This window comes from Protobothrops mucrosquamatus, unplaced genomic scaffold (assembly GCF_001527695.2).
Source record: "Protobothrops mucrosquamatus isolate PMUCROS unplaced genomic scaffold, P.Mucros_1.0 scaffold596, whole genome shotgun sequence".
In the NCBI taxonomy this organism is placed as follows: domain Eukaryota; kingdom Metazoa; phylum Chordata; class Lepidosauria; order Squamata; family Viperidae; genus Protobothrops; species Protobothrops mucrosquamatus.
The window spans coordinates 49,479-73,603 of NW_015386895.1; the positions used below are offsets into that span (position 1 = coordinate 49,479).

Here is a 24,125-nt window from a genome sequence, read left to right on the forward strand (position 1 = left end):
ACCATAGAGCATTTTACATTTGTTTAATTAGACAGGTCCATGTACAGACAAAAACATCCTTGATAGCCAGCTGTTATCAGGACTCCAACGCCACGGAAACAGTAGGAAGAAGTAACGTATAGATCAATTATATTGAATGATGTTCAGTGAATCATGGTACTTATATAGAAGAGTTACACAGGATGTCATGTGTTACGTGGAAGGAATATGTACATTGTCACGACCCGAGGTTCGTGTTAAGGGTTACCATCTAACGTGACAACTAAACTTGGTGAAGACGGAATCCTGAATTTCTGAGTTTGTGAGCATTTGTAATATACATAGTTTATTGGTTTTATATAGCTTCCTGTGGACTTTAGTGGAACAGGACAGGAAAGAATTGCATGGAAGTTCAGAAAGGATGAGATTCATATTTACCTATTGTATATTTTTAAATAAGTCGTAAAGTTGCCACCTATAATATTTGTCATGTATCTTCTCTTGCCATTGCTATACACAGTCTTGCATATATAATGGTACAATGGCACAATTCAGCTTATTCCATTATCAAAATAAAGATTTTAAAAACTGGAGACATGTGTGTGTGTGTGTGTGTGTGTGTGTGTGTGTGTGTACAAATCCAGTACTTCTGGTAAGAAATAAGTTCTATCCAAGTTCCACATCATTCTATAATATTTCTAAGGTTCTGCATGAAAATTGTATACCTCTCTTAGTAAATATTTTAAAAGTGCTTTATCTCCAAATGTCCATTTCTGAACATTTGTTTTTGAAGTACAAGGTTTAAAACATATTTGAGCTACTAATTTTGAGCCTAAAAGTTGATGAATTGAACATTAATGCAGAAGGTACAGATAAGATCAATTTATATGCCTAAAATAATGTAGTAATTTAGTTCACATCAATGCATATCCAATTAAACTTTTTTACTTTAAGCTAAAATATCTGGAGTACTGTGTGAGATTCCTCCCCGGAATGATAAACTTCGATTCATAAGGTTAAAAGATCTATGGAAATATAAGAAATTCTATTATACAGTAATTAGAACCATTGAATTTACTGAAACTGGAATATGCATTCATATTTCTATCAAGGCTGTAAACTAAAGACTGTAAATTAAAGACACATGCGGAATAAAACTTGGGTTTGGAGTTTTTCTAGAAACACAACTCAGGTGCTTAAACAAGATAGTAATTAGTCTCTCAATTCTTGAGTTTTAAAAAGTCAAATATAAAACTAAACATTCTTTAAAACTGTTGATGGAATTCCAATGACTTATAGTCATTTCAATACCTTCATATAATTGAGAATACCTTTGTGCATGTCTGTATGTGTCCAGGGGATTGTTTGAATTGGAATCTTTATTAAAATAATGAAAGCTCAATTTAAAAATCCATGTTGAAATTCCACAAGGGTGTCTGACTTTTAAAATTTTCTGATTCATACTCTTGTGAATGTGATGCTTTTAGAACTGTTCTTCAATTAGTGTACAACTCTTATAGTATCACCCGATTTATTCTAAAGGCAAGTAAGTAAATTATAGTTGTTGATTTTCTCAGAGCTGAAGCTAAGCAATAGCTGTATAAATGAGGTTCCTAAATATGAGTTTTTGAAAGACAGCTGCTTAAGAGCAATACAGAATTCCTCTTGATACATGAAGCAAAACTAAATTTCCCCTGCAATGAAGCTATAATCTATCATCCATGACAGCTACAGAATTATTTTCCACAACTCTTTTTGCATTGCTTTTTGTGCCTTGAAAATGCTTACACAGGTAGTCCTCAACTTACGGCCACAATTGGAACCAGAACTCCAAGGCATTGTGGTCATGTGACTGGGTGTGTCGATCATTAAGCAAATCACACAGTCATTAAGTTGATGGCCACTATCCTTTGTAGTTTTACACATTTATGCATTTTATACATTCTTTTAAGTTAGATGGAAGATGAGACTTATATTTCTTCTATATGCCTCTGATGCACAGAAAAGTGATCCTAAGAGCTTTTCTGTACCATGGTCTTATGCTATTTGACTCCTGTTCATAAACCAGCCAAAACCAAAGCTGGCTTAAAAAATCTATTTCCACATTTCAACTCCTTCCCTTCTTGATCATGAAGATAGTCTGGTGTTCTGTCCAGATTGGTGGATTCACCTGCTGCTTTGCTCCCCCCCCCCCCACTGTTAGGAAAGCAAGCTCCAATTTCACTTTTCCCTCAATGAACTTGTTTAAAAATAGGTTCTGCTAGTGAGCTTGGTAACTTCCCTGCCTCCCTTGATAAGCGTTTTTGTGTAATAAACGTTTCCAGGGACGATGACAATATTTTTCTTGTTGGTAATCTGTACTATTTCCCTAATCTGTACTATTTCCCCTAAGTAGCCCTTTCACAAAAATATTATGATTTGGTCACTAAATTTCAACAATTTAATTTAGGGGAGCTCTTAAACAGAATGTGGGAGCCCATGCTTGATTTAAACCCCTGCTGTTTCTCTTTTCCGATGGCATACTTTTTTTCTTAGTTTGCTTCTAACTACCATCTATTTCTTTTACCGGGAAAAGAATAAATCCTTTGTTCATAATGATTAGATTTGTACTATTTAACCATGGACTGACTTTACATGCTTTTATTAAATCCTGACATTAAACTCCACAGCATCAGCTAGCAGGTAATCTGTCAGTTGTATATTATATAAAGATACAACTCTTTTTGCCCTTCTGGGTAAGCTCAGTAAGATAAGCCTCAGCATCAGAGCCTGAGGCAAAATAGGTTACCCCCCCCACCATATCATGGTCAATAGTGTCCAACTTGAACTAAGGATAAGCTAAACTACAGACAATGGCTGAAGAAGGAATGGGCTCAATTCCAGCATCCTACAAACTTGATTTGAAATAATGGCATAAGGAAAAACAACAGCCATAAATTGCCAATTTGGGTATTACGGTGAACTATAGCTAGCAAACCCCAGTAGAAGGAATTAATGCAGCTAATGGGACATTGAATGCAGGAGTCCATGGTCCTGACTTATAAAGGATATTAGTGACATTTACATCTCAGGAAATGTCAGTGGTTGCATTTGGCATCTCAGTCTACACGAACTATATACAGTAATACAGAATGGTTGAAAACACTCAGAGCAATTATGAGTTTGCCACAAGTTATAGCCTAAATAAGAACTGAGTAAATGGATTACTTGTGCTTTATGTATCTTAGAGATTTTTAAAAATACCTCAGTGATTATTTTTTCATTATGGCATATTTTAGTATGCTTTTATCATGTTTTAACTATTACTGCTTCCCAATGCTTTGACAGAAAATCCTTATAAATATTCAGATATTTAAGAAAAATATGTGTTTCATTAATTCTACTGCACCAGCACCAAACAATTGTAAATGCTTGAATTTCTCTTGTTAAAAACTTGTGATAAATTGCCTCATAGAATAAAACACATATAGCAATTTTGAGTTGCTTTTATCAACTTTTGCTTTTGAAATTCATCTCAATCTGAGATGTACATATTGAAAGATTGACCCATTATCCACTGACGTGGAATCAAAAAGAAACTTACTTTTATACGTTATTCTTGTTATGGTGTCTCTGTTAAGCATACGATTTAAAAATGGATTTGATGATTCAGATACCTGCGGTGGAAAGAATTCATTGTCAAAACAAAAGTAATAACCACAAACCTCTTATTTTTTTGGGAAAGTATCTATTTATCAGGAGCGGGGTGGTGGTAGGAGCAAGAGAATCAAGGGACAAGTACAGAATTAGTAAAAATGTGGATGTACTGCAGTCAGATGAAATGAGTAATGGCGGTTCAGTTTTCTATTAGTGCAGTCTAATGGAAAACAGAAAGGAAAGGGAGCTGTACTCTGAATGCTTTGAGCGTGAGTTGCATCAGCTTCTTGCCATCCTAGTTTTTGTTTTTAAATTGAAAACCTAATAATGTTGGAAAACAGGCATAATCTGACATGGTTATGCAGGAGATAAAAAAAATTCCTTTCAATCCATTTAGGCAAGACTGATTGTGAACCACCATGGCTCTTGGCTTCAATTTTGTGGGGAAAAGAGAAAGAGTGGGCTAGTATAGACTCATTAAAAGGCTCTCATTTAGGCAAAAATCCAGAGCAAAACCTGGTTTGCTCTGGTAATCATCACAGCTTGAGGTAACATTTTCTACCTCAAATCACAGCATGCTGCATTCTCATCTATGCTGCAGTTATAGTGGGATGCAAAATCATTTGTAGCTGGAGCATTCAGTAAGAAGGAGATCTGGGCATCAACCTGCACTCCAGTCAAGAGCAGCAAATTCTTCCACATCCAATATGCACAAAAGATCAACATGGCCTTAAAATACTAACTCAAGAAAGGTAATCAAGCCCTTGTCATTTTTGCTTTGAGCTTAGATATGAATCTGATGGGAATCTGCTTTTCTGTGGTTTCTTCTGCAAAAGTTTGAAATACTTCATCCTCTGCTCGCCGCCTTCATTAAGAACAAGGCTTGGTTACATTTATACATGACAGGGATGGCTCAAGGCAAAACAGTGTGAAGGTTACAGAGTGGAATCTGACCACAAATTAATTAGCCTGCACTTGTCAGGTTGACTCTTGGAGTTGGACTACATGACAACAAAATACAAGATGCAGTCTGCGAATAATTCAGAACAAAAATGCACCAAGGAAGTCTTCAGAATACAATTCCCACTTACATTGTCTTTTTTCTATTCTCCCCCCCCCTCTTTATTTTTATTATCTGAAGAGCAGGATACAGGGGGAGGATTTGGAATAAACTCTCAAGCATTCTACAGTATGAAAAGAGACCTTTCTTATTAGACTAATTTCTCTTGTAAACCAGGGGCACTTAATTATTGTGATACAAAGTTTTTGTAAATCAAAAAAATACCCTCCTGAGATATTCAAGAAAAAGGGCAAAATACAGATTTGTTTTTTTGTGTTCTGCCTATTCTGAGCATATCAAATCATCCCTTGGATATATACCTGTGTTTCCCTGAAAATAAGACTGGGCCTTATATTAATTTTTGCTCCAAAAGATGCATTAGGGCTTATTTTCCGGTTAGGTCTTATTTTTCAGGGAAATATGGTACTAAATATGTCCATCTGGCTGACAATCATAACTGGGGCTTATTTTGGGGGTAGGGCTTATATTACGAGCATCCTGAAAAATCATGCTAGGGCTTATTTTCTGATTGGGTCTTATTTTTGGGGAAACATGGTGGTACATGATCCTTTCAATTACTGGTTGAAGAAAAGATTGTGTTCTGCATTTTAGCCCCATACAATCAGTTAAAAATTGTAATCAAGGTTGGAGCATGGAGACATGTATGCCGCCCTTGCTATCCTGAGCCTTAAATAAGGAATGTGTTCAGTGGTTATAGCAAACAGTGATCGTCCTGTGCAATGAGGATTTATGATCATACAAAATGCAACAACTATCTTCAGCCAAATACATTATCTTCTTCCTACCATGCCTGTCATTTTGGGAAGTCAAAGGCCTGTTTATCCTTCTATTCTCTCCCCAGTTACAATTTTTTTTTAAAAAAATCAGCTAACTGATGTGAAAGCTGAACTACCTTTTAGTTCCATTACTGTATTAGTTTTGAAATTTTAACTGCCTCTGATAGATAAAAATGGTAGCAGCTCAGGGGAGAATCAGCCTAGATTTTCCTCTATCTGTCAGTTTTGAAATGTACCTCTCCCTGTGTCTCTCCTTTGTCTGGTTTTAGCAGTACCATTCTAAGATCCCACACCAGAAGCAAAATGGCCAGTTAGTGAAAAATGCAGTTGGAGAGAAATGATTAAACTCTTCGCATGCAACAAGTTGTCCCAGGTTCATGTCTGCTACAAAAAGAATAGGGTTGTACAAATTTTTGAAGGGCATGACACTTGAATGTAAATTTGCACAAAAAGCCCATTTGAAGCATCTCCTGGACTGGAGTGGAGAAGCCGTGTCATTTGACCCAGCAATGGTGGCCTCTGTGTGTCTACCACATGTGTACAGAAGCAACTGTTGATAATATAGATTAGTCCCAACTCTTTTTCATTGGGGTGGAGTGACAGGCCTCTTTGAAGAAGATTGTTCTGAGATGTACCCCTATTAAATAATACAACAGGTGACATATTGCCACCTGCATGACACTGATTTAGAAAATATGAGATAGCCCTCTATATGCTGGGCAACCTACAGTAGTGGCCAAAATTATGGAAACCTTTTGGGAAAAGTGTATTTTTGAGGTTTGATGGCTAATAACACCACCTTTTTTTAGAGTAGTAACATAAAATTATATATCAATGGAAAGATAATTTAATCAAGAATGCAATGCAACATAGTTTGTTCAATTATCTGTACTGTATTCTATGAAATGTTATAGCCAAATAACCAGAAAAAGGAAGCACAACTTACTTAGGTTGATATCAGGTAGCTTTCCTTCATCTGATTGTAGCCAATGAGCATGAGTGTTTAGAGAGCCAATCAGGTGTCATCTTGTTTTGGCAATGAGTCAATCAGATCATAGTAGGATTCAGTTATTGATGTCATGTACTGAAGCTGAGAGGAGGGTTATGTGATCGCTATCAAGTTGGTTGGGGTTTTTTGTATTCTTTCATTTAGTGAGCTTGTAAAACGTAATAAAATTAAAGTAATGGTGCAAAGAGTTGACTGGTTGCCCAGAAAGCGATGTAAAATAGTATTATTAAGTGAACAATAATATTTTATTAGAAGAAATATTAGAAGAAAAATTGGTGGAAACTTAACCAAAGGTGGCATTTCTACTGTACACTTTTCCCAAAACGTTTCCACAATTTTGGCCGCTACTGTTGTCTGAGGACTGCTAATATTGGACTCCATCAATTTTTCAGGCTGAAGTTCTGCTTCCGCTTCTCCCTTCATGTCTCTGACTATTCTGACTATCCCCGACTATTTCTCTAGTACCAAGTGAACAGTACTCCAAATCTACAAATCTTGTTTTTCAGAGATCATCCAAGGATACAGAAAGGAACATGCATAAAGAAATGGTTTCCAAATATTATGTCTGCCTTTACCTCAATGTATGTAAATCATTTAGTACAGTGGCCATTGGTTAGCTCACTGGGGAGTAAAATCCCTCTCCTTTGTGCAAAAAACAAACTAGGTACAATCTATTCTAGAAGTATTTATGGAGGGAGGGAATGCAAAAGCATGAGAATGGGAAAAAAGAAAAAAGACTCTAAAAAGAACTGCGATGTTTTCTGAGCATCTGCTGAAGAGTTTTGTTATTAATAACACAATTATAGTAATATAAAATATTAGTATTATTTGCAGGAAGATGAAAATGGATTTGTATAATATTTGTGTCTCCCTCCAAAGTGGTATAATTGCTTTGCACCCTAAAGTATGACTGTGTTATCCCCAAAGAACTGGCAGATGCAGACAGTCTTCAAAGTTGTCTTCCCCATTCTGTAAATAGTTCTCAGAATTACAATTCCTTTGCTGGATGGGGATTTTGGAAGTTGTAATATCAACGCATTTGGAGTACCAGGTAGAAAACGACTGCAGTTAGAGTTACTGGACTTATGCACCAATGTTCTTAATATCTTAAAATCACCCAGCAGAATGTAATTAAACATTTATGAAATTTTACTATACTTACTTTCATAAATATAGAAACTACCACCAAGCCATTGGGACTTTTTGCAGCTTCTGTGACATTTGTATATAACTCATGGTTATAGTGGATTAGTTGAACCTAAGGATAGAGGGGAAAATGAAGAGTAAATAGTGGAGAATCAAACCCTCTCTTCACTTATAAAGCAACAAACACCCCCTTTATAAGGGAAGATCTGTTTGCAATATGATTTCCATCAAGTTTGTACATTTTATGGTAATTTATTATTATTATTATTATTATTGCTTTGCTGCCCACATAATTTTTATATGGGTCATCTGTGGTCATCTGGCTTGTATAGGAGTGCATCCGTTATTCCTTTTCTCAACTGTCAGTGAATGGATTGAACACATTAAGATGCTGAATTCACTACAGAGGTTAGAGCTCCTTTGCCGCAAAAGCACTCATATAATTCAGCCATATGTCTTTCCTTTCTCAGAACTTTTTTCCCTAGCATCCCAAGCTCTGCACAGGGATAGTTGGAGGCGGATACTTGCACGCATGTGAGAGAAAGGAAATGGCAGTGCCAGCCGTACTGTAGGTATTTTCAATCGCACACTGTGAAGGTTCACACAAGATAATTCATGAGAAAACCTCCAAAGCCATATTTAAAATTCCTCTGAGTATATGAACCTGAGTGTCACAATATCATGTGCCAAAGTAATCCACTAGGTGCTATGATATACCTTCTTTAATTTCTCAGGCCTCACAGGTAGTCCTTTACTTATAAACTTTTGAATTACAAACTTCTGCCGGTACCAACAAACCTGTCCACAACTCCAATCTAGAAGGTCCCAGAAGGCTGGAAAAGGTTAGTTTATGGCATACTGCAAATGTATACTTGGCAGCACTGTCACACATTGGGAAGCTGATTTACACCATTTTGGACATTACTCAGTCCTGTCTGTTTCCTGATCTCATTATGTTTACTTCGCAATGTTTCCCTTTGTGTAGTGACTGTGAATTATAGTATGTCTGGGATTAGACATGTATCATTTACATAAGGTAAGAACTGTACTGTGCATATTCTTTATACTTGGTTGGATTTACAATCAAATGGACTCATGATCAGCCTCTTGGAATATAATCTGATAATAAGTAGAGGACTATCTAATTACTGTTTAAACAAATTATAATCTGTTCCATATACTCTCCAAAGCAAGACCTGAATAAATGTCCAAATGATATTTTGACTGGGTTGCAAGTACTGCAAGCTTTATACAAATTCAGCTATTATTAGAGGATCCATGATTAACTGTTTATATTTTGTCTACACACATGCTGTATCCTTCCTTCCTTCCTTCCTTCCTTCCTTCCTTCCTTCCTTCCTTCCTTCCTTCCTTCCTTCCTTCCTTCCTTCCTTCCTTCCTTCCTCACACTTGTGATCTCCTTACCAAAAAAAGCCTATCTGTGCATAAACCTGTATTTGTATCACTCCCTTCCAAATATCCTAATTAAGACTTGCCTTCCCACCTTGCAATTTTATAACACTGGTAAGTTTTGCTCTGGAAGATAATGTTGCTGTTCTAATAATGAAAAAAAAGTGCAGAAGCTGTTCTATCCTGTGTTCCTGGATATTGTTGGAAATATTTTTCTCTCCTCTTCTGCAGTAATGATTTTAAATCTAGGCTATGCAAATTAAATTCTCATGATAACTACTGCATTTCAGGCAAAAAATTTTTAAAAATGTATGCTGCTAAAAGTGTGGATGATGTAGGAGAAAAATACCAATCTTCTTGCCAGGAATTATAATCCATTTATTCTCACTGTTAGCATTTCTCACACAGCCTCTGCCTTATATTTCTCTAACAACATATTTTTAGATTTTTAAAACCATTGCTTATTTTGTAAATCAAGTTCCTCACCGTTAGCTCCTTTAGGGAAAGGATTTAGTCCAGCATAATAATATCCTCAAAATGGGCACAGGAATGGGGTTCTATTGAAAAATCTCATGGATTATCTGTCCATTAAATAAAATAGGAATAATGCTAGTTTTTATTCTTTCTGGAGTTCAAAGTCAGGAAGGAAGGGAGGGAAGGAAGGAAGGAAGGCTCTTGGACACAACAGCTTAGTAAGTACCATGCAAATAAAATGCCTATTCCTGAGGTAAAATGGATCCAAAAAAAGACTCAAGGAGTAAATGGGCTTCAGATCTCTTTCAACCCAAAGGTTCTTCCTTTCTCATTAGCTGGGATTGAAGGTTTTCTATGAGCTCAGACCCAGCTTCCTTTGTCTGGTTCAGGAGACATTTTTCCTTTGTTTCTTAACAACTTCTTTTCTTCTTATCTACCACCCGCAAGGAATCTTTTGGACAAGATTCCTCAATCCCAGCTAATGAGAAAGCAAAACCTTTGGGTTGAAAGAGATCTGAAGCCCATTTACTCCCCCGCCCTTTGGATCCAATTTACTTCAGGAATCGGCATTTTATTTGCGTGGTACTTACTAAGCTGTTCTATCCAAGAACCAACCTTCCTTCCCTCCCTCCCTCTCTCCCTCCCTCCCTTCTTTCCTGACTTTGAACTCCAGAAAGAATAAAGGAATAAAGGAATCTTTTGGACAAGATTCCTGGGTTTGACTCATCACTGCTTACATGCCTGCTTATTTATTTATTTATTTATTTATTTGTTTGTTTGTTTGTTTGTTTGTTTGTTTATTTAAATTTATATATATTTAGGTTATGGAAACTGCAGCCTAGTTTCACACACCTTAACCACTATGCTATGTAAGGTTGTTTGAAATCATTTGAGATTCAATCTGATTGTCCCCTTTCAGAAAGTACAAGAAAGAGATAACTCTGGAGTCCTTGGTGTTCTCTGAGCTTAGTTATTTGCTAGCATACATTTTGTTACGTGTCTAGGTAACATCTTTAGTGCTAGAAGGGAGCAGGGTTTACTCTCTGTTTATATATAGTAGCTTGCCTGTCAGTGTTGGGGATGCTATTTTACATCAGCATACGATCAACATGACACAAAGTAAATTTATACACTAGTAAGAGATTGAGACATTAAAAGCACTCAGAAACTCCTCTGAATTCTATTTGTTTTATTTTTCACATTTATATAGCCGCCATCTCACAATTAGGCTACTAAATGGTGGAGATTTACAAGTCCTCTACTATGTCTGTATGTAGCTACTGAGTCTAGAGCTAAATCTCTCAAGATGAAATGGCAAGAAAATGTGTATGAGTCACTCATCCCCTATACTTTTGTGTACATTAACCTCTCAAAAATCCATTTGAGTGGCCATTTCCCCTGCAACAAGAAAGGGAAGGTGCAAGCTTAATATTTCAGCAAGAGTGAAAAATAGCTCTCACTTGCTTTCAAGAATTCAGTGCTAAAGGCTATCTGCAATGTTTGTAAAAGAAAGAAATACAATTAGGAAGATGGTTATCTCCTACTGGCCTTGAACTACAACAGGGAAGTCTGTTTCCTCAAGGTGTTGGATAAGTACAGATAAATGTGCAAAAGAGACACAGCCATACAGCAGAACCTACATTGTTTAGGTTCTTAAGTGGAACCATGAAAGCAGCAAGGATGTTCTTTCCTTGATTTTGATGTACAAAGTCACACAGGTACACATCTTACTAGTCATGGACATCACTGTGTTTTTTATATAATAACCCTAAGAAATAATTTTCACTAATAAAACAATCATGGGGAACAGGAGGGATGCAGAAATGGATCTGAAAAATGTAATCTATCCACTGTTGACAGATTCACTATCAAAAGATCTGGTCAACTTCACAACCAAGCACCTGAACCAGCTGTTTTGCATGAGCATATTTTTACTATGATATAAAACAGCAGATTGGTCATAGACCAGGCAACCTTGAGAGATGCATTTTAGCTGCTTGGAAAGCAAAATGTCTCGCTACTGATTCCTCAGCTGGATAAATACGTTGGAATAAAGAAAACTGACTTAAATAGGAAGAGCAAAATGGCTGTCATGATAATATCTTCAATTTGCTTTATTTTTCTTCTCTCTCAGTATTTAAACAATTACTTTACTTTTTGTCACAGTGAACCTAAAGCCAACAACAACAACCACAAAACCCTAAAAGTCCTCTACTGTGTGTGTCACATGGTGGAATGAAAACTTAAAACTGTCCAAAATTATGATCACTTGCCTTCTCCTTTCTGAGCTTTCATACAAAATTCTCATAGCTCTCTCTCTTGAAACTAGATATCCTTGCTGAACTTTTAATCAATTAACCAAAGCAGTGAGTCTAGGTCAGGGGTAGGCAATCTTGGCTCTTTTATGACTCATGGACTTCAACTCCCAGAATTCCTGAGCCAGCATAGTTGGGAGTTGAAGTCCACGAGTCATAAAAGAGCCAAGGTTGACTACCCCTGGTCTAGGTTACATTTCTTTTAAACCAGAATTCCCCAACGTTTCCGGCTTTGCAGACCAGCAGGGAGGGGAGAGGGGATGGTTCTGTGTGAGTGCCCGGTAAGTGCATGCAGTTCCATTTGCGTGAGCAGTGTGCACACGCATCTGCTGCTCACACAAATGGAGTGCACATACATGTGCTCGCCTGTTGCCTGCCTGCTGCTTATGCATGTGACGCGCATGTGCGTCCTTGCCAGCCATTTCCATGGCCCAGTTGCAATCCTTTCACAGCTCACTATTGGGCCATGGCCCACAGGTTGGGGACCCTTGTTTTAAACGGTTTCTTGTTGAATTAAGGAATTTATTATTGATGGGAGAGAAATAAAAAAGAGGAAAAGATGCATTATGGAAGCGTATAAAAAAACAAATGCATTGCATTGGGCAAAGTTGTTTGTGAATATGAATATATTAGCAAGCTCATATTCAAAAATACCTATATTGGGGAATATGTACAAAATCATGAAAACATTTTTATCAAGTGTCAGGTTTTTTCTATAACCTAGGAAAATAATGCTGTATCTCAAAGCTGGTGTCATCTATTTGTGTTGGACCTTAATACCCATAATTTTCAACCATCTAGCATAGTACAAGTGAAAGCTGAGGTCAAACAGAAACTGAAAAACACCACTTTAGAGCAGGATGGTTTGGTGAAATAATTCTTTTCTAGGAAAAAAAAGTTTGTACATATATTTTGCAATGCATTTTGATACCAACACATTTCAAAGCTCTCCTGATTTATTTTGAGACAATTGATTCAAGTCTAAAAGATATACAATTGATTAAGTCCAGAAAGCCAGTTTCTTAAATAGCCAGTTATATTGTGAGAATATTTGTGTCCATTATAAATTGACTGTATGGAGTTGCAATTTTTATTACTTGATTTAGCTTGTTTGAGAAGGGATAAAATTCTTTGGATTACAAAGTTATAGAAAATGTGCTAATTTGTCCTGATTTTTTTTTAAAAAATAGTATTTTGGTACTTGAAATTGGGAAACTGGCCCATTTTGGTGTCAGTTAACACAACAAGCTTCATATATTCTGCAGAATAAAGGTATTTTTTTCTCTTGGCTTATGTCCTGTTCTGTTTGGTGTTGCTGCTATTATCAGCTTCTAAGTTGGGGAAGTTTTTTCTACCCCCTTCCCATTTCAGACTGCACCTGGGACTCGGAAATGGGAAACAGATTCAGTTACTTGTCTCCCATGTCCAAATATTACCCTATCAAATCAAATGCCATCTTTTCCCATTTCCATATGAAGTTTAAATAAAGAAATTTCTAGATCTATATGATGGATAAGTTGTTGTCAGATCTTTTCTCAACTTTTTTAACAGTTTAAAACAACTTGAACTAAAACCAACACAAAGAGTGCTTATATGAGGATACAAGAAGACATTATATACATAGATACACAATGACTGATCCAAAGATACACATGGGTAACAATTAATATTAATATTTTACCTAAAACCAGAAACACAATATAAGGTTTGGGGGCATATGAGAAAGAATGATTATCCTGCTTAGCTTATGCCATATTGTGTAGCTGCCACAATCTGCTTTAAAATGAAAGCAAGCAAGCACAAATGAATCCACAAACCTCTTAGATCTCATAAACATACTGCTTCTGGTGCAAAATAGGAATTAAAATAGGATGCAAAATAGATGGCGGAAATACAGACTATTCATCTGCATACAGAGGCTCCCTCTGAAGACAGCCAGAGGCAAAAGAATTTTTAAAAATTATTATATCCCAAAGTAAAACACATTAAATTTCCCCCTCTGAAACTCAGAAGTCTCACAATTTTGACTGGACAATCTTAAAAGCTCCCTAAAATTTCTCAGCACTCATTCATTTCCTTGTGAATGTGACTTACTCCACATAAAACCTGGCAAATTGCGATGAACCTGTTCCTATTTAACATTTCAACACATAAGCATTAACTGGCCAGAAAACCAAACCAAGTTAAACCAAAATACTAGCAAAAAAAATCCTGCCCAATCTAGAACACACCATGTAGAAGGCATGAAACAAATGGCAAAAATTGCACTTGATAGTATAATAAACAAGTATTTTAAAAAATCTGCTTGTTCTAAATGCAACCAAGAAGAAAAATGACTCTGTAAAGAGTTAGAGATATATATATTTGGCTTACAGTTTTGGTTCTGGGGGGAATAGGAGTCTGAATAATATCTACAGACATGGATCTCCATGAGGGAAGCAAATGATGATGGATACCTCATGGCATCATGTAAATCATGCAACTTATGTACTTGGTTATCACATCAGTTTGACTGATTGAAAATTACATAATCCCTTTATTTGCACATGACATTGTGATGCACCTGTTTTCATTGATGTCACTGTGTCTTGTTGTGAATTGTGTCTCCAGTGCATGTTCAACAAAGAATTGATAGAAATAGGGAGATCTGAGCTTTAGTTATATAAAAACATGACTACACTAAAAAGAAAATTCCTCCTTAGCTCTAAATTTAAATATCTTTTATAAACTATTTGTTCTCTTTGGAAGATTCATTTTATAAGATTAATTTGGTAGAAAGCAAATGAGTCTCTTTTGCTTCCATTAAAGGGTTTTTTTTGAGGTGGGGGAGAGTTGGTTTTTTTTTAGGAAGGTTAGTATTAAGTTTAATTACTCTTATTTTGACTGGAGAGCAGGGGTGGGAAAGAGACCCAAAATATTTGCTTGTCAATTCTTACAAGGTGAAATGTTTAAAACCTGGCAGTTAAACAAACCAAAGTTAATTCATCAATTGTACACCATATTATAGTTTTTTTGGTTATTCCCATAAAGCTATTTAGGTCTGATTGAAATTATAAACTGAATTTGGGGATAAGCAGGGCTTTTTTTCTCATAGAACGCCCAGAATGGAGTTCCGGCACCTTTTTTGGATGGAACCTTGTAGGGTAAGCAAGGCGGGTTGTATGATGTGTGTGAGTTCCGGCACCTTTTTTTTTTTTTTTTTTTAAGAAAAAAAGCACTGGGGATAAGAGTCATCTTATAGAGCTAGAGACAAGAAATATCTTTCAAAGAAGTATGACATGATAACTGTGTGATAGATTTTTGTATCACAGACCTAGAGGTGTCCTGATGGAGGACAAAAAAATCAAGATGGTGAATATACCCACATGATTGTGGTTCTTTTCTTTTTAAAAGTTCATTGCATGTAAAAAAAAAGATGTGTTTTTGAAGGTGTGGTTGCATTCACCATCTTGGATTCATTGATTCCCCTGTGGATACTCTTGCCTAGAACTTTGTCCAGTTACTGTCATTGATGAAAAAGAATGTGCAGATTTTTCAAGCACTGAAAAATATATGAACAAAGATCACCAGCAAACCCCCAAAACACATTCTCCACAAAAAAGATTTCTTGTCTCTCTGAACTCTACAGTTTAATGAATAATTTTAGCCTCTATCAGAAAGGGACTGTAGCTCAGTGGTAAAGCCACATCAGATCACAGCAATGTATTATTTCTTGACAAAAATATAAATTACTTACATGTTTTAAAAATTGATCAAGCAGATTGCATAATCAAAGACACTTATCTCTTCCTCATACACACATGCATGCACAGATACATTAAGCTGGCAAAAAAGCATTATTTTTTTATTCATTAGTATCAGCAGTTCTACGGATGTTTGCTAATTAACCTATATATCTGTCATTTGTTCATTTTTAATGATTAAATTTCCAGCAGTTATTTCCTCTTAGAATAAATTGATGACATAAATTTTGTATGATGACTGACTAGATTGCTTAGTGCCTAGAAAAAAGAGGGAACACCCCTAGAAAAAAGAGGGAATACCCCCATCTCCACCTGAAAATCCCTAGAGATTTTGACTTTTGTCTTAGTCAAAATCTCAGAGAAAGCTATTTATATATCCATAAAGCTAGTTCACACATACAAGTAAATGTGTATAAGAAGGTAGGATTTACTCTAATAATTTTTCTTCCCATCTCCCATATTCAGCCAATTAAGACTGGTGTAGGTGACAAATGCAACACAACTCATTAGAATACAGACAGGAAATTGTAGCAGATGGAGCATTAATTACAATATTAACAGCCTTTATTTCTTCCATCTGCTCTCCAGCTACCTATCTTAAGTGGCAATTGAAAGTGCGGAAAAGTTTAATGTAGTTTACTACATTTGGGATGGTGGCATAATTTAGAACTTTACCAGCTCTTAAAATATGCAGTGGTTACCATTTTGATATTGTAGTTGGTCTTGATATGAGTAGAACTAAATTATCTCATGAGATATACCTTATAGAAGAGAATATATGTAGCTCTTGGTTATTTGCCTACAGTTGTTTCATTACCCAAAACATCATAAGTGCAAGTGAGTGTGGAAGTTGCTCCCTGTTTATATACAGTAGTTTACCCTGCCAATGTTGGTGTGTATATGCAATTTTTTTTTCTCCTTGGTAATTTCTTGATTAGGCATTATTTTCTGCTTGATTGTTGGCCCAGTATTAATCTTTGCTTATCTAGATGTTGGCTACTGAGGAGAGTGTATTCTGGTCTTTTTGTTCCCTTCTTAGCTTTTTAATTGACTCTTTTGAATCATTTAGCTCTATTATGTTTATTGATAACTCATTTGTCTAAGTGACAAGCTTTCAAGAATTCCCTAGTATTTTTGGTGAAAGATGCTTACGGTTTCTCAGCTGAAACTATGGTTGAGTCTGTCCATGCATTCCCTATCATGGAAAGGGAATTGCATGGACAGACTTTGGACAGACAGAAAGGGAATTACCAGATATCCAAGCCAGCTTCTGAAAGAGTCATGGCACCTGCGACCATATTGCAAACCTGCACTGGATCAGGGAAAAATCTTGTGTATATCGAAAGATCATTTACATGTGCTTCATAGACTACAAGAAAGCCTTCAATTGTGTGATCATAAGAAGCTATGGAGAGCCCTACAGGACCTGGGGGTACCAGCACATCTAGTCAAATTGATGCAATCACTGTACACAAATCAGGAAGACAGTGTACAAACACCATATGGAGACACCGATTGGTTTAAGATAGTGAAAGGAGTGTGACAAGGTTGCATTCTCTCCCCTTTCTTATACAACCTGTATGCTGAAATGATCATGAATAAGCTAATCTTAAAGAATAAAAAACTGGGGTAAAGATTTGTGGAAGAAACATCAACAGTCTTCAATATGCTGACAATACAATGCTCTCAGAAACCAAAGAAGGCCTGGAAATCTGATAAAAAAAGTCAAAGAAGAAAGTGAGAATTTTGGTCTCTTCCTGAACATCAAAAAGACCAAGATATGACCACTGCAAGGAAGGAAACATCAAACTGTGAAGAGATAGTGAAGAGAAAGAATGTGTGGAAAAATTCACTTTCTTAGGATCAGAGATAGCAGTAAATGCAATACCGAAATAAAACGTTGGATTGCATTAGGTCACTCAGTAATGATGATCATAAGCCAAATATGGAAAAGCAAGGACATCAGCCTGACAACCAAATGGAAGTTAGTTCATTCTATTGTGTTTCCTGGAGCTATCTATAGCTGTGACAGTTAGACCTTAAAAAAGCAAGACAGGAAGAAAACCAATTATGGTGCTGGAGAAGACTCCTGCATATTCCTTGGACAGCAAAGGTGACTAATAAGCAAGAACTGGAGCGCATGACACCAGACATGTCACTAGAAGGCAAAATCATGAAACTGTGTTTCACTTACTTTGGCCATGTCATGTAATTCACTGGAGAAAGCAATTAGGTTTGGAAGAATTAGTGATAAAAGGAAACCAGGCCATCAAAGAATATGGTGACTGGACACTATCAAAGTTGACACCAGCCAGAGCATAGAAAAACTCAAAGAAATAGTACAAGATCAGATGTGGAAAGATCTGGCCCATAGAATCACCAAGAGTTGAACTTGACTGAACGGATAACATCATCCTCATCATCGTCCATGCATTGTGAGATTAAGGAGTTTTCATTGTGAATTCTGACTGCTAGTGGTGTTCATGAATACATTATGCTAGTCTTCAGCCATGATTGGTCATTTATTTGTATGGCTCAAGATGGAATATATAATGCTTGTGCCTCTTATTTTCCCTACAATGACTACTCTGTGAGTAGTGGGCTGAGAGGGAATGACTAATTGACTCAAAGTAAAGCTTACCATACTCAGTCCCTTCAAGATCAGGGATCCTTTATAGGATTGCAGACACCTAAAATTCCCAAAAATATGAAGCTTTCCCTTTGCATTTATAATCACACACACATGCACATGCATTCTGCTCACCTATTCGTAACTTCTGGTCTATTGCTGATACATGCAGTTAGTATGTGTATGTAACAGATGGCTATTTTTTAAAAAAGTACATCTGTTAGGTGGTGGTAAAGCTGGAAATATAATTTAAAAAATTCTGCTTTGATCCCATGATCCCACAAATGTTTCTTTTCTCTCCTGCAGTTTCCAGATGCCTTAGGAAATCTTTGTCTATCTCAGTATGAATCCTCTTAGACCAATCCAACAAATATTGGCAATGCAGTTTTTTAAGAGATGAAAAGGAACAAAGTTAGTCTTAGGGACCTAGGTTCCTAATTTTAATATGTAGCTCAACACAGCCAGAAATAATATTTAAAATATATATTTTTGCCTTCTTTTAACCTTGAAGATGAAAAAGAGGAACATACCAGCAAATTTAAAGCATAAAGCAATCAGATAGTTTGCAATTCATTTTCTGTCCCAGCATTTGAATTTAATATGTTGAACTATTATAACAACTTTTTCAGTTTTAATGGCAGAGCTAGCTCTTTTCTGCTCAAACCAAGATAATTTACTGGGAAATATTTTTATGAAATAGTGAACAGAAGTTACCATTATAGCAGATTGCAACTTTTAGATGTTGGTCAAGAAACAGAAAGTAGAGATTCAAACATGCTACTTTATTGTTATAAGGTCAGAATCTCGAAAGCCTAAAAATATCTTGCTGTCCAGTGTAAACAAAATCCGATTGGGGCAATTTTAACTTTCTTTCTTATGCTTGCTTCAGTCTTTGATGGTGTAAACTTTTTCTGCAAGTCATTCCTTAGTGGTTCTTTCATACTGAAATAAGTTCTTCTTGCTGTATACCATTTTTTGACCAGGTCCTGCTGACTTTGCAGAAGGGAAACTCTACTACGCAACTCAAAAGCCAAAGCATGCCTGAGGCCCCTATAACTTGCATCTATGGGAATGTTGCCTCTAAAAATGCTTGGAAAACCAAAAGAGTGAAGAGGAGTTTTGATCCCCAGCATGAAGCCAATGGAGAAAAAATCCATATCTTAGTGATATGGACCATTCACACTCCTTTCCAAGCCGTGAAGCCAAATAAAAAGTTGTATAGGTAGTCTTCAACTTACAACAGTTCAGTTAGTGGCCATTCAAAGTTATGACACTGACTTCTGGCCTTACAACCTTTCCAGCATCCCCAGGGTCACATGATCAAAATTCAGAGGCTTGGCAAGTGGTTTGTACTTATGACCATTGCTGTGTCCCAAGGTCATGTGATCACCTTTGGCAACCTTCTGACAAGCAAAGTCAATGGGGAAGCCAGATTCACTTAACTAACTCATCCACCGCAGCGATTCACTTAACAACTGTGGCAAGAAAGGGTGTAAAATGGGGCAAAACTCACTTAACAAATGTCCCACTTAACAACAGAAATGTTGGGCTCAATTGTGGTCGTAAGTTGAGGACTATCTGTATATGCCCCGAGCCACAATTCAAATGCCTTTTGTTTTAATTTCAACGTGCCTAGTTTTGCTTCCATCATCGGACTACCATAAAGGCAAGGAGCAAAGCAGTGGTGGGATTCAGCCAGTTTGCACCACTTTGGCAGAACCGGTAGCTAATTTTTTGTTGCCCAGGCCCAGAATGGATTTCCGGAAGCGGCATCCACACAGAGAACTGGTTGTTCACATATTTGAATCCCATCACTGTAGCAAAGGCTTGAGCACTTTATGTCTGAGGCTGAATTGACTTCCAATGCTACGGAAGTATCTCCTTGTGAAGTGTGTCTGATTCTTCTCATGTAGCACCAAAGGTATTTATATCGCAGGAGGGCACCAGATGCCAACAATGGATAAAGTGAGGGCACTGAATGTGAGGCATCCGATTTTCACCAAGATGAATAATGATAATGAGGTTTTAAAACTACTGGAAATAAAACACACGGGGTGATATTAGCATAGTGTTTAGGGCACTGGGCTCAAGGGAAAGCTTGTTTGAAGAAGCACAGTGCGACTAAAAGTAGCCCTCAGCATTCTACACACGAATGTTTTATTTAACTGCTGAAATCCTTTAGGATATTATTATTCGGTTTCAAACACAAAGCAAGAAAAAAAAATATTCTGATTTCTTTCCTTTTCTCCCATAAGTGGGAGACTTAAAGACCATGATGACCAATAAGAGAGTGAGTAGTTTATGCCCACAGGGCAAAAAACAACAGGCGGAGCTCTAAATGAGCAGCTTGGTGAGCGATTAAATAATAGAGAAACAGCAGCTTTTCCAGGTGCAGCCAGCTCATGTTGTTTTATGTAAATGACCCAAATGTAAAGAGTGATTTTGTAGACTGGCAGAATAGCAATAATTTTAACAAGTTAAAAAAATAACGGGCATGGAAGTCAACATTAAAAACCCACTTCCTGTCAAGCTGTTTCGTACTGAGAGACAGAACAGATACACAGAAATGGATGGGAGTAAGCAGCCTCTGAAACCTGACACCAAAACAGCATTCCCCCCCCAAATTAATTTGGACCACCAAAATTTGTAGAAATTATGTATTAGCTTCTGGGTGATGGGGAGACCTTGGGAGAAGAGGCTCAGACTCCAGCTTCAATGATGTTAATGGGGATGATAGTAAAAGGCTTAACAATCCAATTAAGAAAGCAAAAACAAAAACTGGCAGTTTTCCCTCAGAAAAGGCCGTTGCTGATTCATTCTGAACTCTCTTGGAGAAAATGTCATCCCTCTTTGAATGTAGAAAAGCCTTGATAGTTGGATTCTTTGCATCATTCTTAACATAAGAGCACATCAAAGAGAGCAGGTGTTTCTCCAAGGGATTCAGAGGGTCTGCTGGGGACCTGGGTAATGTGGGAAGCAGTCACCCAGCTGAAAGACTTTTCAACCTGGTGTGCTGTGGTCTCTGAAAAAACTATTGTCCTCAAAAGGCATTTTACCTGCAAGGAATAATTTACTGGCACCAATAGCAGCTTCCCTCCCATGAGAAATGTCAGTTTGAGATCATGTGATTTTTACAGAGATAAAAATATATGGAATGGGGGGAGATTAAATTGATTGCCAATTGCAATCCAAAGCTACTTCCACCTGCTCTTTAAGGAAGGATTACAAAAATCTGGATGACCACTGAATGACATCAAAGAGGGAGAAAACACTAGCTCTTTATGACAATGGTTATCTGTATTTTCGCAGCCCAAATAAATTAGCCTAATTCTGTTGTGTACAACTGGCTCAGGCCTAAGCTGATGGCTATAGGACAGTGGTTCTCAACCTTTTTAATGCCGCGACCCCCAACCGGTCATAAGTCGAGGACTAAACCGATCGTAAGTCGAGGACTAAACCGGTCGTAAGTTGAGGACTAAACTGGTCGTAAGTCGAGGACTATCCAACCGGTTGTAAGTCGAGGACTTTCCCTGCCCGGGAGCACCGCGCATGCGTGGTTCCGCCCCCTGCGCCGGCCGAGGTGTAGCTGGCAAGCGGCAGAGACGGAGCAGGCCGACCACCAGCTGGCCCAGCTCAAGGGAGGTAAGGCACCCGCCGGAAAAGGGGAAAAAATGGTGGACAGCCTTGCTTGGCGACCCCCATGAAATGGTCGATCGACCCCAAAAGGGGTCACGACCCATAGGTTGAGAACCGCTGCTATAGGACTATCTATTTCCACCTGATCCATCCCAATGGGGCACCTTCTGAAGATCCTGTTAACTGTAAACAATCAACTTTACTTTTTCTGTGGCAAGGCCTATATTATGCAGCCAAGCACTGTTTATTATAATTTAGAAGGGGGCTCACAATAAATACTTTTACCAGAAATTTTAGAGATTTCTGCATTTTATAACATTGAATTTTATAATTATTTTTCTATATTTTTGTAAGCAACCAGAATGAAGCAATATATAGATATGCCAAATAAATACAAGGTCCTCGCCTACCAACTGCTTGTTCAGTGATCGTTCAAAATTACAGTAGTGCTGAAAAAGGAAATTTGCAACTGGTCATTGAGGTTGTAGTGTGCCCAGAGTCATGTGATTGTGATTTTGTTCTTGGAAACTGACACACATTTACGACAGTCGCACTATTCTGCAGTCACATGACTGCCATTTGTGGCCTTCACTGCTGATTTCCAACAAGCAAAATCAACGAGGAAGCTGGCTAGAAGTTGCAAGTCATGGTCATATGACATTGTGCTTAAAAAACCATGGTGATTCACTTAATGACTGCAGCTGGGATTGACATCAGTTGCAACAGTCAGGTGATATTTAATTTTATGATTGCACTGCTTAGTAACAGTGTTGCTGATCCCAATTGTAATCAGTAGTGAGGACTATTTGTAAAATGAATAAATTATTGTCACTCTGTGGTTCTGATATCCTATTATAACTGTTGTTCAAAAAGACAACATTCAGTGATAAAGACGTGACTCCTGTAATACATAGTTAGATTCTAGAGAGGTGTGATTCAATCATAATTCAACTGCATCTTCAAATCAAATTGGATTTTCAAATTAAATCAGCAAATACAATGCTTTTCAATTGACCTGAATTTCTGCACATGCAAAGAAACTATTTTTTTCCAGATTAAGTCAAATATTCAAATCTAATCAATTTGATATTGTTTGAATTTCTACATTGAACTAAATCACATTTCCAACCTGAATTACATCATAGATGAAAATCAAATAAATGATCTGAATCAAATTGTGCCTGATTCACGCATGCTTGGTACTGTCATCCTATTCAACAAGAACAGACAACATTTTTGCAGCTGTGGACTACGTTATTTTTAATGGGATCTTTGAGGTTGACATGATATGATTGGAGAAGTTGGAGATGAAATCGTTTGTTCTTTATGTGTGAAAGTGAGAATTGGTGGTTGTTGAATCAACTTACTCAAAATAATTTCACTATGGCTACCAAATACTTAATGTGCTTTTAAAATAGTTTCTTTTTTTTAAGAAACAAAGCAAAACAAAAGGCACTAAAATCTTGGTGGTCTCTAAGATCCATACAAATGAGGCTGGGAACTGCATGCCATCCATGAGCTATCCATCACTAGTATAAACAGAAGCCAAGAGGGATAGATGAATCTTATATTGGGAATCAATCAATGCGTGAAAATTGAAAATGAAAGTCTTTATTATTTTCTTTTTAGCAACACTCAGAGGGGAAAAAGCTAACATCTTTTAATTATTGATGCAGAACTTATGGCTGGAATCAGTCAACATCTCTGGAAAGTTTGAACTTCATCAAATTAATTACATAGTCCAATACACTTGTAGTTTCAACAAAATTACAAAATATTTAAGGGATGCTTAGAGATATTTTAGGTAATTACTCTAATAGCATTCCACAAATATTAGAAATACATTGTACACGCTCCAGTGAAATTAATATTAATGCTTCAAGTAAATATATTAGGAATCTTTTAAAGGGTTATTAAAACTTGTGTGACCCAGGAAGTACACTCCAAGTGATAACAGTTCACAAGTGTCATTGAGATTTATATTTCTGGTCTTAGAAATGGAACTCATGTCTTGCTTAGAAATGGTATGATTCGCTTTAATCCCAGAATCAAATTAGATGAACAGGAACACTATAAATCTGAATATGACTCAGTATTTGATTGAGTTCCCTTTAGTTTTTCCCAGCATGGAAGCTTCACCACTGGAAAATGAAAAATTACAAGATAACTGGAAGAAGGCTTCTAAGGTAGAACTTGGATCAAACTCTCTCTGTTCTTGGAGGGGAAGTTCAAGTTATCTTCTGGCCCCCAGTAAGCCATTTCAGGGATAAAATTTGCAGCTTTACTTATTC

The 24,125-nt window shown here is 36.9% G+C and overlaps 1 protein-coding gene across 1 annotated transcript in view; it reads right to left on the minus strand.

Annotated features, from left to right (window-relative positions):
* The window catches only part of CA10 (carbonic anhydrase 10), a 346,258-nt gene that overhangs the window by 17,938 nt on the left and 304,195 nt on the right, over positions 1 to 24,125 (minus strand). Inside the window, exons 5-6 of the mRNA XM_015817495.1 lie at positions 7,644 to 7,739; positions 3,563 to 3,635 (exon numbers count right to left, since the gene is read on the minus strand). Of these exons, the coding sequence (XP_015672981.1) occupies positions 3,563 to 3,635; positions 7,644 to 7,739 (169 nt within the window). The remainder of the gene's footprint in view (positions 1 to 3,562; positions 3,636 to 7,643; positions 7,740 to 24,125) is intronic.